General features: G+C 47.3%; 1 protein-coding gene across 10 annotated transcripts in view; it reads left to right on the top strand.

Annotated features, from left to right (window-relative positions):
* ACVR1C (activin A receptor type 1C) overlaps positions 1–13,422 on the top strand; it is a 44,267-nt gene that overhangs the window by 12,265 nt on the left and 18,580 nt on the right. For 9 of the 10 annotated variants that reach the window (XM_048081042.2, XM_066999899.1, XM_048081041.2 and 6 more), the window contains 2 exons: positions 347–577; positions 12,295–12,540. In XM_048081042.2, the coding sequence (XP_047936999.1) occupies positions 347–577; positions 12,295–12,540 (477 nt within the window). Of the gene's footprint in view, positions 1–346; positions 578–2,562; positions 8,767–9,794; positions 11,080–12,294; positions 12,541–13,422 lie in introns of those variants that run through there. The other variant, XM_066999901.1, reaches the window with a different exon arrangement.

The raw sequence follows: 13,422 nt of genomic DNA, 5'->3' as shown, positions 1-13,422 counted from the left end.
TGTTGCACCAAGTCTGTGAGAGCTGAAGACTCAAATCTCTGTCTCCCCATTTAAGCAAAAGACAGCTTCCCCAGAAGTTTGTTCAGGGGTGTCAGTCTTCTCCACCATGCGTGAGAGATGCTGTAAGCTCTCCTGTGACTGAGGGCACACGGTTCAAATGCTGCTCAGCAGTGGGTGCTGGGGATGTCTGCTGTCGGGTGCCTCCTGCCGCCCCAAGCCCCTTGGCCAGTGTGGGCTCCTGCTGGTCGTGCCCGGCCCTGGCCGCCCATGGGTGCTCCTGACCAAAGGGCCAGCCTTGGCGAGATGGCCCCAGTCTTCTCATGGAAAATGGAATTGTATTTTTCAGGTCTCAAGTGTGTGTGCCAGCTGTGCGAGCACACAAACTTCACCTGCCAAACAGAGGGAGCGTGCTGGGCTTCGGTCATGCTGACCAACGGGAAGGAAGAAGTGGTCAAGTCCTGTGTCTCCCTTCCGGAGCTGAACGCTCAAGTCTTCTGCCACAGTTCCAAAAACATCACAAAAACCGAGTGCTGCTACACAGACTTCTGCAACAACATCACCCTCCGCCTGCCCATAGGTACGTACTGCCTGAATGCAAAGTGATGTGCAAGTGCTTTGTGATGGCATGGGAGCTGCAGAAACCTTGGGCAGAGAGCACGGCTGTGAGAGCAGCTAATTTGGATTTTAAAGGCTAGCTGTAAAAGCAAAAGCTGTTTTTTCCCAACTCAGGAAAAACTAAATTGTGACTATGTTTGGGGAAAAGGAAACTTCTCACATTGTCTTAGATGTTCCAGACACTGTCTTTTGTATCCCAGGAGCTGTTAACCATGAAGACAAAAGGAGGTGTCTGGAGGAAACAGCCTTATCACCTTACAGATCTTTATAGGCTGGGGCATCTTAAGTGAGTTTGTGGTTTGACTTGGCATTAGTTTAGATCTTGGGAAGGTTTTGGCTGGCATACAGGAGCTTCTCATGTGGCATGGATCAGCAACTCACTGCAGCTGCGAATTGGTGGTTTTGGGGAGCTGAGCACCCTGTGTTGCTGAGCAAGCGGATCATGTGTTAACTGGTGCTTTGCCAGGAGATAATGAGGACCTTACAGCCTAAGATATATAGCTTAAAACGTCTCTGCAGCCAGTGTAGAAGATCTGCATTAGATAGGTTGGGTAAGAATTCAGACTAGGGAGGTGTGGAAAGAAGGCAGTTGTAGACACTTGTGAATGGCATGTGGGAAACCCAGCCCCTGCTTTTGGCCAGATGAGGGTCTGGATGCTCGGTGAGCCTGCACCAGGATGAAGCAGCCCCGGCACGTGGGGAGCTGCTCTCCCTGTTCCCCTTGCGCAGCCTGCGTCCTGCCTTCCTGGCCTGGATCGCCCAGCAGCTGCTGCAGGTCGTGCGGGCACGTCGCTGTGTTGGAAGCCGCGTCTGCAGCTGTGATGTGACGGGCAGGGGACAGGAGTGACATGGGCTTGTGTGGTACCTAGGGCTGGCTTGGCGGGGGCGAGGAGAGACGCAGGATACAAAGTCGTTGCTGGGGGAAATACTTACGTTTCAGCAATTTTGTAAGTCTGTCTTCAGCTTTTGGCTTCTGCAATTCATTTTAGCGGCTTGTAGGGCAGCTTTTGTTCTGTGTTAAATCGGTGTCATTGATTCTTGCCCAGCAGACACAGGAAGGTGTGAGATTCCTGGTTCCACTGAGAGGGAGGAAAAAGATTTATGCTTCCAGGAGCTCTGTATATTACACAGTCGGTGCAATACTCAAGTCTGTCAGATTCAGAACTGTGGTAAAGTTGATTTGGTCCATTTTAAAAACATATATTTACACTATTTTTAGATTTAATTATTGATAATATACTTCACTTTTCTCTCCAGTAAAACTTGTGCTTTATCCAAGCTTTTTTGAATCAGCTGTCAAATCTACTACTTCAACAAATGATACCTTTATATGTATAGTTACAGTAGTGAGAGATGTTACAGATAAGAAAGATGTAAAGTAATACATAATTTACAGTTGTAATTTGCACTTCATCTGCTATTGTAGAGTAGCTAACAGAATTAAAACCATCCGTTTCTGTGAGCATTTGATACTTAAGATACAGGAGGGCAGACTCAGCTGTCAGTGAGGGGAAGGACTCCCGAAAAGTCAGATTCCTAGAGGGGGCACTGAAGGAGATGGGCTTGGGGAGGGAGGGCTGGGAGACTGCAGCTGGGGGGGGAGGGGGTGATGGCGTGCGAGGAGACCCATTTAGGGGACACTTAGTGCCATGTCAGCAGAGACACTCGCTACTATGCAAGTAGTGGTAGTACGAGTTGACTGAGTGGTGTGCAGATGGATGGATGAGCATTTTGAATCTCTTATCCGTGGCGATGCAATCCACTCTGGTTTTTCAAGCCCATTCGCATGCTGTGTTACTTCTCTTCTTCAGTTCATTGTTGCCTTGCTGTCGTCTCCATGCTGAAGATGTTTTTGGCTCAGGGCCTGCAGACCCCGCAGGACAGTGCCTGTGCCTGCCGCAGGTGATGTGTGCGTGGCCCAGGTACCTGCACCTGAGGGGAGCAGCGGTGGGAGCCTGCAGAGCCTGTGGGATCACCCAAAGGGAGTGTGGCCGGGCTGGCCCTGGGGACTGTCGGTGTCTGGTGCTGACTGGGGGGCTGGGCGCTGCCGGAGGGGGGTTGGCTCCCACGAGCATCCCCTGAGCACCTGGGCTGGGTAGCGGCCTCTTGGCTGGGGGGCTGCTCCGCTGTGTCCAACCTGACCTAAGGAGTAAGGGTTTTTTGGGTATATGTCTTTTGGTCAACAACAGAAGGGAGATATTAATAGTAGTTATGCTCTAGAGAAGCAAAAGCTTGTACCTGTTCAGGTTGGGATGCTGGAAACTTGGGAGAAAGCTGTAATTTTTAGATGGAGTGGAGGCTTGTCTGTCTTCCTAACACTTGAACTAGTAGTTGCAAAACCTCTGGTTACGTGTTTCAGTACCAGAGAAAGTTACTTAATTTTTAGCCTGAGCCCTTTGCTCTAAACATTTGGGGGAATTCACGTTAGTCAAAAGTTTACAGCACCAATGTTATTTGCTTGCTGGTCTTGCTGGACAGCCCTTTTCCAAATAATTAACATTATTTGAAAGCTTTATTTAGGCTCCAGCAAGAATAAACTTTCTTAAGGGTATTGCTGAGTATGTAGGCGAAAGAGCTGGGCTGCAGGAGATGGGGTTGTGTCGGGCCCACTGTGCTGCAGGAGGCCTTGAGCTGGAGGGAGGCCTGCGGGCCGCGGGGAAGGCTTTGGCTGCTGCCACCTCTGCTGCCTCGGTGGGGGGGTCCTTCGCTGAGTGAGATTCTGTTTCCAAAGCAACTTTTAGGCTACTCCTTGCTCAGCTTGCATCTTTTCTTCTTTCGTTTCAGTCCTATGTAATACTTGGACATTATAATTGAGGTCTTGGACTCATCACTGAGGAAAGAAATGTAAAATGGGGGCACCGTAGCAAGTAACCAGTAGGCACTGCAACTATCAGCTGGTGTGATTAACAAAATAAAGCAAACCAGAGGAAGTTCTAAGTTTAGTGATCAGTCCAGGATCTTGCTGAAGTGGTAAAAGTTTCATTTCCACTGCTGTGTAAGGATCAGGCTAGGATTCACACAGCCGGGACTTGTGAAAGGGCTCTGCTCAGGGTTTGCTCATTTAAGTCCCCAGAGAGAAGTGGTTGGTCCAGCAGCCCATATGTAGTGGGCTTCATCCTCTGGCACATCACCACACGCCTCCTGAATGGCTGTTCTAGTGTTGGCTGTCCCTTGCCAGCGGTGGCAGGTAACCAAGCCACTGCGTCTGTCCATTGGTGCCTCACTTGGCCATGCAGGCTCTCTGGTCTTTAACACATAGCTGCTTTGTCAAGATGCTAATTTAGGCCAGCCCGCCTACCACCACCCTCTCTTTAAAAGAGTAATAGTTTGGTACCTGGTACAGACATCTTAATATGGGAGTTAAATGTATATCAACATGTATTTCCACTCTGCAGATCCTGGTTTAAGAGTAGAACACATGGATATGGAAAATTTGCCATTAGGCAGGATTAAATTTCACTGAGGAGAAGTGTTGGGAAGGTCCAGGGCAGGGCACATCCCTGCCAGAAGGCAGGAGCTTCTGCAGGCTCTTCCCACCCAGTTCCTGCAGCCCCCGGCAGCCCGGGGGCCCAGGCCTCTCCAGCAGCTCTTCTTCGCGCCCACCCGCTTCAGCTCGGCTGCGTGTTAATTACCAAGGGCTCGTGGTGTGAAATACCAAGAGTGACTGGGAAACAATAAAGTGACGTGCACCGTGAGGATCTCTGAGGCAGAAAGCAATTTGTTTTTTATCTGATTGCCCGCGCATGAATTTCCACGGTAAGGCTGCAGGTGGCATTGCGTGCCTCATTCAGCAGCAGAGCTGTCCTTGCTGTGTCGTGTGCGAGAGGAGGCTGCTCTTGTTCCGAGTTGGGGTTTTTACCCTGTGTAAGAAAATAAACATTTCTAAGGGCAGATGCAACCTTCATATCTGCTTTTTATATACTTGTCATGGATTTCATCGCAATATTTTTGCATTAACAGGTTATATGTTTCAAAGTGCAGGACTGGTTTTCAATAATTAGGGTTTTTCTGTGTTACCCTGAATTTATTTCCAGTTTTCTTCTATTTAAACTACAACACTTTCTGCCCAAGCCGGTGACCCGAGAGGACCTTTCTCTGTCAGTGGGGTGTCGTATCAGGTCTACAGAAAATGGCCTGCATGCTGCTTCCTTGCTGGTTCTTTCGATGAATGTGTCTGTCTACGAGAAATTGCCTGTGTTCACCTCAGCATGTTGCAGACTGTTTTAAGGACTTGCTAATAAGATCTTGAAGACCTCCTCAAGTTGTAGACTGGTGTCTCACAGGGCTATCAGACCGTATTTCAAATTAGGGAGATGGTCCTTGTGATCTGTCCCCACCCCGCTTGTGAGAGGGCTTTTGCCCCCTCACAAGCCTGTTTATAGGTGACAGACCTCTACCTGCAGCCCTGGGACAGGTGGCTGGAGGTTCTCATAACTCGATGCTTACATTTGGTTATGGTGCAGGGCGGTGTTTGAGCCCAGCATGGCTCAATACATACAGGCTGGGGAACTTGTTTCCCATCTCTTCTCCAAAGCAGCAATGTTGGTGTTGGCTTCAGTCACCTCCTTCGGTGGAGGCGGTGACTCAATAACTGTTGAACCCAAGCCTGAAGGTTCAGACTTCTTAGGCTTGTTACCAGGTGCAGGAATCAGGGCTTTCTTGACCTCGCATGTTGTCTGTTTATAGATGCGTGGGAAAAGTTCACATGACTGTCATTCTAAACTCTTGATCTCAAAACACCTAGTGATGCTGAATATTAAGTCTCTGTCTTTACAGATACTGAAAACTGAGGCTGGATGGGCACTGGTAGCTTTGCAAACTTGTCACAGGGTTATGGGCTTTCAGACCAGCCTGCTTTCAGTGACTGCCTAAAGAAAACCTCGACCTCTATGAGAAGGAAGTTGGTGATGTGTTCAGACTGTACAATAACACACCTGTGAGTTGGTGGGAAAAGCCAACACAACAAAAAAGTCTCTGTAAAAGCTTTAATTCTAAAGCTTTTTTTTTTTTTTTTTCCCCTCTCTCAGCAAAAAGCGCCACACTGCTAGAATGATATCTGTGCTCACTCTGGGGTCCTGGCGGTGCAGCATCTCTAGACTTTGAGATGAAAAATGTATTGTTCTGTATTTATATGATGGAAAATGAGTCAGAGGAGTGGGGAGGCTTTATGGAACAAGATTAAGATACCAGTGGAATTAACAAACTGAATTATAAGTAACTTGCCAGCTCTTCTCTTTACTGTCATTGCCCAAACTGTGCAGTCACAAAAGGCACTCATATCACCTACAGAGGTACACAGCAGGATGAAAGAAAGTGGAATATAGAAGAAATCCTAAGAACAAAAATTCCTTGGACATATTCATATTGATAAGAAAGATGATTTGTACTAGCTAGACTAATTACCAGGCAATATTTCTCTCTCTTTTTTTAATATCGTCTGCATGTTTGTTTTTTTTTAATGAACAAATAATTACTTTTCACTATATTTACCTCTTTGAAAATCCCTAAAGACATTAAAACCTTTTTAGGTGAATGGAATGCACAGATTTATTTATATTCAAGAAGTCAGATACTGCTGTACTAGTTCATAAGGTATGCAGTAATCCAGAAAATTAGGAGAATCAGCCTTCAACTAATACCTTTCTGAATGAAATCAAGTATTTGAAAATATATTATAAGGGAAATACGTTCAATTGTTTAAATGTAAGAAAAAGCAGTAACTGTTTTCTGTAACTTAAAGGAGAAAAAAAAAATCCATATTAAGGAACATGGTTATAAAGGATCCTGAAGGGCAGATGTGTGAGCAGGCTGCCCTGCTGGTCAGGGTTCAGGGCAAAGCTCTGGCTTTCCCTTTTCTTTATTCTTGGCGTTCATTGTCTGTTATTGAACACAATGTAAAGGTTTCTCTTTGTTTTCCCAGTACTAACATCATCAAGAATAGCTTAGAAGGAAGGTGCAGAGAGAGCGAAGAGACAAAAGACAATTATTTCACTAACTTTTCTAAAATGTTTAGTGATGGATAAAAATAGGGAGGATGAGGAATGCAACAAAAAGAAAAGAGGAAGGGAAATATTTTGGTATATATTTTTGCTCTTCTTTGAGGCCACTTTGTTTCTTCTGAACTGATGGGTTTGGAAGCCAGTGCCAGAGTCCAATGCCAACACTAACAGCTTGTGTTACTACTCTGCTGCAGTGCAATAGCAGAAACTTCATTTAGTTGATTGTTTTCTGTTTTGAGTTTTTGACAAAAAAGATGATGTCCGCTGTGGCACGGACATCAGGACAGAGGTCAGGAGTAGAAAAGGAAGGGGGAGGAAGAGCTGCTGCTGACCAGCTTCCACCTGGACCCCGGGGCCCTGCAGCCTGCTAGTGTCTGGCTGAGCTGGCCAGGAAGCTCTGGAGCAGCCGTGATCGCTGGGACCTGTTTAGGAGCGCTGGATCCAGTAGCAGCTGTCCTGAAGACCTTAGCCTCTAAATTATACACGTTCTCTGCCTGGCCATTAGGAGGTTAGCTGCTTGTGACTCAAAGCACAGCTGCTCAGCATGGATTGTAGTGTGGTGCAGAGCTGCTCAGAGATTAAAATAACCGCATGAGATGCACTAAACCTGTTCCCTTTCCATGTTCATCCAATTTGGTGCTGTACCACTGATGCAATTCTTAGGATAATCTCCCAGTTGGACCGATCTGAAGTTCTCCTTGAAAAAGGTCCTGTAGGCAGAGCTACAGCCTGTCATAGCTGCTCTGTGAATGTGTAATTTGGCAAATATTTCACATGCTGTCGAACATCTTGGCTGTCCCAGGTTCATGTTCTCCAGAGGAATTTGTAAGAACACAGCCATTTGAAGAGAAGGCAGGGGAAGGGACAGGGAGTAGGGGAAATAGGAATTTAGGTAATGCATCTGTTTGTCTTGCAGCTGTATCCCTGATGGCTTTGCTTGAATCTCCAGATCCTTCAGCAGACCTTTCCTAGATGATTTCTGAATGTCCTAAAAGGGATGGTAGAGTTTGCAGTCATGGTGGAGACTGGGGAAACTTGATTTTAGTCTCTAGTCCAGATTATGTATTTTTGAAATTGTTTAAAAATACTCTGTACATCTGATTAGAGCTCTGCATTAGATACAATATATTTTCTTACAGCATTGGAAAAAATGCATATTTTTTTCCACCTGAGTAGTTTAGGAACTTAAATATGAATAGTTTAGGGCTTTTAGAAGTCTAAAGGTTGCCATTATATGTTAAAAAACAGGAAAATGCTGCTGTGTGTGAGAATGTCTTTTCCGTTGGAGGAAAAATAACCTTTTTTTTTTCTTTTTTTTTTTTCTTCTGCCTAAAAGCACTCTTTTATTTACACAACTTGGAATATAATTGTACCATATTGTGAAATTGCTAAAGATTGCCAGATGTGCTATTTTTGTTTCATGCATGGCAACATGTCTTCAGGGTCTATTCTTGATCAGTAAGTCATTGAATAATACATTAGAAATAAGATTGCAAAACATTTTGATTAATGGTGTTGATTTAATAGTTTTAGGTAGTCACGAGAGATTTTCTTATTTCCCAAAGTGTTTAACATTGCACAACTGCTGTAAACATTACCACACTTATTTGGTGATTTTGTCTTAAATTACTGTTTGTACCTTGTGCGCTGTGTATTTTGCGCTTGTGCTATTCATCACTCCTTCGGCATGCGGCTTTGCTGTGGGGAGCCGCAGGGGATGGGGATGGCGGTGTCCCAGCCCAGCACCAGCGGGACATTGCAGGGCACGGTGGCGGTGCCTCCTGCAGGACGCCGTGCCGCGAGGGGTCAGCACTTGAAGACGGCCTGCGACCGAGCGTGAAGCAGAAAGCACAACGCTGGCAATTCTCAAGTCTCCCGTGTGTGCTCTGTGAAGAACTGGAAGGGGTTTGAGTAGTTGCCAGCAGCCTTCATCTACGCTTTGGTACAGCCAGTAGACTAAGGGAGGACAAATGTGGTCTCCAGCTGACTCCTTCCAAGAACCTTCTCTAGACAGTCAGGATCTCTTCATTTCCCAGGAACTTGGTGGAGACCCTGTGCAAACTGCCCTGGATGCCTCAGCTCCCAGTCTCACCGCTACCTCGCCTCCTGTATTTGAGCGCTCTCAACTTCAGCAGCATCCCAGAGGAGACCTGTAAGCATCACTGAGCTTGATTTTATTCTGAACAACTGTTACTGCCTAAGTCATGCCTAAGTTGGCATCTGTTTGTGTTCCTGATTCTGGATGTTACCTTCCTGAGTGGATGTGAGAGTGCTTAAGTTTTGCTTTTGCCTCACTGACGTCTCACTCTGAGTCCCCAGGATGTCTGTGAGCATCTTTGTGTCCCCTCGCCCATCCTCCTGTGTGAGGCAAGTTTTCTTTTGCTCTGTGCCCAAGGAGGTCAAAATGTGCCTGTTGGCCTGCTGTACTTGCTGTGTCCCTGCTAGACCTGCCAGCTTCTCCAGCCTGCCCCACTGCTTGCCTGGCTCCCAAAGCACCATACTGAGAGGGAAATATCTTTAAAAATTAAGTTATGCAAAGTTCTCTCAGCCTGCACTGCTATTGTTTAGCAATACAAATTATGCTTTATATTCAGTAAAAATGTCAGGTCACTTTGGTGCTACAATTCGAGACATTTTTTTTACTGATAAGAATAGTTTTGTTTTTTTTCTTAAAGACATGCTGAGTGATTTTTTTTTTGGTGCTCCAAAATTCTGCCATAAAATCTCTTTCGTACAATGTATAACCAGTGCACTGAAGGTTCAGAAATTTTCATGTCCCCACTCCAGAAGCCCCAGATGGATTGCTGTGCCATTTAGTTCTGTTTGCAAATCTGTACACCAAACCTAGATTTGCAGAATGTATGACATAGAATTGTAGACATAGAGACTGCCGTAGTATGGCTTTAATATTAAAATCCCATCAAAATTGGTGCTTTCTTTTAGGTTCATTGTGTGAGTCAGGAGCATGCCCTGCAATGAAAGAAGTGGTTGTGGGAGTGCACATTTCACCACTCGCCTTGCTCAGAGTGTTTTGTGTATTGCTCAAAGTATTTTGTGCTTGCATTCATCACCCAGTTTCAGGAAACCACGGAAAGTTTTTTTTGTATATACATAGATAAGTACATAATTTTAAGATTAAAAGAAAGCCAACAGTAACTGTTACCCTTTTTGCCTGTACAGGTTTGCCACCTGTGACATCCAAGCTTGCAAGGGAACTCACAAGGCTTGAAAGAAAAAAAATAAAAAGGAACTAAATGGAAGATTTTGAAGAAGTTTGCTTCTGGCAAGAATAGTGCTCTAGAATGGAGGATGCTGTGAAAGTGGACAAAAGGGAAGGACCGGGAGGAGGATACGTGAGAGCAGTGAATGTACATGATGGGAAGGGGCAGAAGTGGGCTGGCAGAAGACCACGTGGTGATGAAGTAAAACGTCTGTCCGGCAGAAGCAGGTGTGTGCGTGCGATGGAGGCTTGCAGACAGGAGCAGGAGGCGCGGGTGAAGAATGTCCCATCAGGACTACTGCTTGCTTTGCCTCCCATAGCCATCCCACGGGGGCAGCACCCACAAGCATGGCAGGTGCCTAAGGTCACTTGCAGCTGGAGCAAATATTTCATAGGAGGACCACCTGTCAGTGCTTCTTGCAGGAAGGGATGATTGTCACTTCAGTTCGTGGGCACTGAGTTTGTGTGCCCGTCTCCAAAGACCGCACACGGAAGCACCTCTCTGAGTGTCTCTTCCTGCTGCTCGACTGTTGCTGTTCAAAGCCTCACGAGTTTTTTTCCTTTTGATCTTGTTTGCATGGGCCTAAGGACAGTAAAGTTGTATATTTTCTCATTTTATGTTGTTTTTCAGCAGTTGGTGGAAGGAATGGATATCTCGAAGTGCCTTGTGCATGTTTGCCTTTACCAGCCCCTGCTGACACACAATGAACCTGCTTAGGTCTGTGTGCGGGGGCATCGATTCGGGCAATGCACTGGAAGCCCTGTGGTTGGTACGCCAACCACCCAAGCCCCTGCTCCTTGCCCTGGCTCGTCGCACCAGGTGCACACCTCTCCGTGCAGCTGGGCAGCCCTTCCCAGGGCCCGGCACACACAAAGCTGGTGCGTGGAGCGGCGAGCAGTTGCTCAGCCCTGCGTGCCTGCACAGCAGGCACGGCCCCACAGTGCCCAGAGCCAGCTGCGGCACCAAAGCTCATGAGATAAAGGATACCTGCTTCCTGCGCTTCAGCAGTCCTCCGGAGGAACTTTCTGGCATGTGGATGCAGTCAAAAACAGCTTAGGAAATCACAGCGCATCGGTTAACGAGCAGCAGCCACAAGGAGGAATCCTGCTTGCAAATCCTCTTATGAATCTGCCAGCTAACCCTGTGAACATCCTGTTGAAGACTATTGAAGGAAAAGCCCGTGGGCAAGATGTAGTGACTTTGCTTTCAGAATGGTTTGAATTGTATTCTGTGAATAGACACGGGTCTGTTGTTAACTTTTTATTTTCTTTTCTTTTCTCTTATTCAAGTGCATTGTGTTAAAAAAGTAAGGGAGAGAAGAAAAAGGACCAAATTAACTTTGCACAGCTAACTGCTGATCCTGGCACTTCTGAATCATGGAGTGCATGCCTTGACACTGTCCTTTGAAGAAAAACTGCTTCAGTCAGAGTATTAACTGGAGGAAAGTAACTGTCCGTACTGAGAGCCAGGAACTCGTCAGGCTTCTGAGACTCCAGAGCACTGTCTGAGCTCCAGAGTGCTTCTGTGTAGTGTCTCACCTGCTCCCAAACTGCAACACACTCACTGCCTAGCACTTTCTGAAACAGAAAGAGGGCCTTTTTTTTTTTTTCTAGAACTATTACAGGAGTGACTTTGTATGGTGTGAAGTTGATGATTCTTGAATCTTCTGTAGCCTTTAGGCCCACAATTTGGAACTTGTGATTCAGTGTGCTTTGATTCAGAGTGGTTGTTTTTTTTAGCTTATTCACAATTTTGCGGGCATTAAGGAGACCAAGTGCAAGTAAATACCATAATAATGTATTCCTGCAGCATCTTGGTATGTTTTTACCCCTGTAATTTTAAATTGGAAAGTGATGTAGAACAGTCCCGTTTCTTGACACTTGTAAAATATAACTTTGTGAACACAAGTTTCAAAGTGTTCTGTCTTAGAAATCCTTTTGTTGCCTCATTTACTATACCTTTGTATCCCCCTATGCATTAAGTGTTAGGGAAACAGCTCTTCCAAGGATTTGGTTTGGGCTGGGACAGTGCATTGAGAAATCTGTACACGAGCCGTTAGGAGAGGGAAGGGCCCGGTGCCGCCGATGGCAGAGCTGATCGGGTGTGTGGCACCACTCGGTCGTGCCGGGTGCGGGGCCGAGTCCCAGCCGTGCCATGGGTGCCTCGCACCCAGCCTGTGCCGGGGCAGCCCTGGCGCCTGGCTGCATTTTGGTCTGCCCTGCTGCCAGCTTGCCGGGCCGGTCCTGTCTCCTCATCCGCAGTGTTTGTGGTGACGCTGGTCAGCGGTAAGGTGGTGTTGGCCTGAGCCTGAGGTACCCGCAAGGATGTGTGCAGAGCCTTGGTCTGTCCTGCTGCCAGCAGGACTCAGGGAAATAATTAAACCTCGATGTCTCATCCGCTCAGCAGTCCCTCACTTGCTGTCTGTTTTCCCCCACCCCTTCCCTTGTCTCTCCCAAAAGCGTCCGAGTCCCCCAGCCGTGCCAGCGCAGGGCCCGTGGTGCTGGCGGTGACGGTGGCCGTGCCCGTCTGCGTCCTGTCCCTCGTGGCGGTGCTGGCTGCCTGCGCCTGCCAGGGCCGGCGCTGCGCCTACGGCAGGAAGAAGCAGCCCAACGTGGAGGAGCCGCTCTCCGAGTGCAACCTGGTCAACTCGGGCAAGACGCTGAAGGACCTCATTTACGACATGACGACGTCTGGCTCCGGCTCCGGTACGTGGGTGTCGCTGGGTGTGCTGTGTCTTGTGCCCACCGGCACCGTGGGGAGTGGGGCTGCCGTGCTCGCCCTGTCTCTGGGTCCTTGCGGGGCTTCAGAGCAAACGCTGGTGACGCTGAGCCAAGCGCTCGCCTGCCCTGCAGAGCGATGGCAGACGTGCTCTGAGCGCGGCCGCCTGGGATCTGCCCCAGGGGCACCCACGGGCTCCCATGCCTGGCACAGGTTGCGTGAGGGGGGAGGCCAGGAGGGCTGACTGGGCTTTGTTTGCTCTTCTTCTGTCGGGTGGCAAAAGCTCGATTCCTTCCTCCAGTGCGAAGGTTAAAAAGGTGACTCAGAAGTGTGTTGCCTGTGCTAAAAGAGCCATTGCTGGCTAATAGGTCATAGTGGGCGCAGAAAGTACTGCCATTAACTGGATGAAGCAGAAAGCCGCTACTGACCTCCTCCCGACTGTGCCAAAATACAGTTACTCCGCATACTTCTTTTGAGCAGTATGCCAACATTTTTAATGTTTTCCCCATTTGTAATATCCTTTCTGCTATGAGGCCCCCACTGCTATTGAGAACTTGCCTAATCAAAGAATCACAAAATCCCAAATTCCAGTTCATCGTGTTGGTGGCACATCTGGTGTGTGTGGCCCAATTTGCTGTAACTATAATTTTTATTTATCTGAAAAATACATAAATTGTGCTGAATTTTATTTGTAGGTGAAAAATGTGCAAATGATGCTTAATGTAATTGACTATATCTTCCATGAACTGCATACCTCCAGGCTCAATTTATTATACTTCCCCAATCTTTCTTTGTGGATATAATGAGTAAACTTTGTTTACCCTGAGGGTTTAACTGCTCACACGCAGCTGAGCTAACCACAGGGCTGT

The sequence above is a fragment of the Anser cygnoides genome, chromosome 6, assembly GCF_040182565.1.
Source record: "Anser cygnoides isolate HZ-2024a breed goose chromosome 6, Taihu_goose_T2T_genome, whole genome shotgun sequence".
In the NCBI taxonomy this organism is placed as follows: domain Eukaryota; kingdom Metazoa; phylum Chordata; class Aves; order Anseriformes; family Anatidae; genus Anser; species Anser cygnoides.
This window is presented reverse-complemented; position numbering and strand designations above follow the sequence as displayed.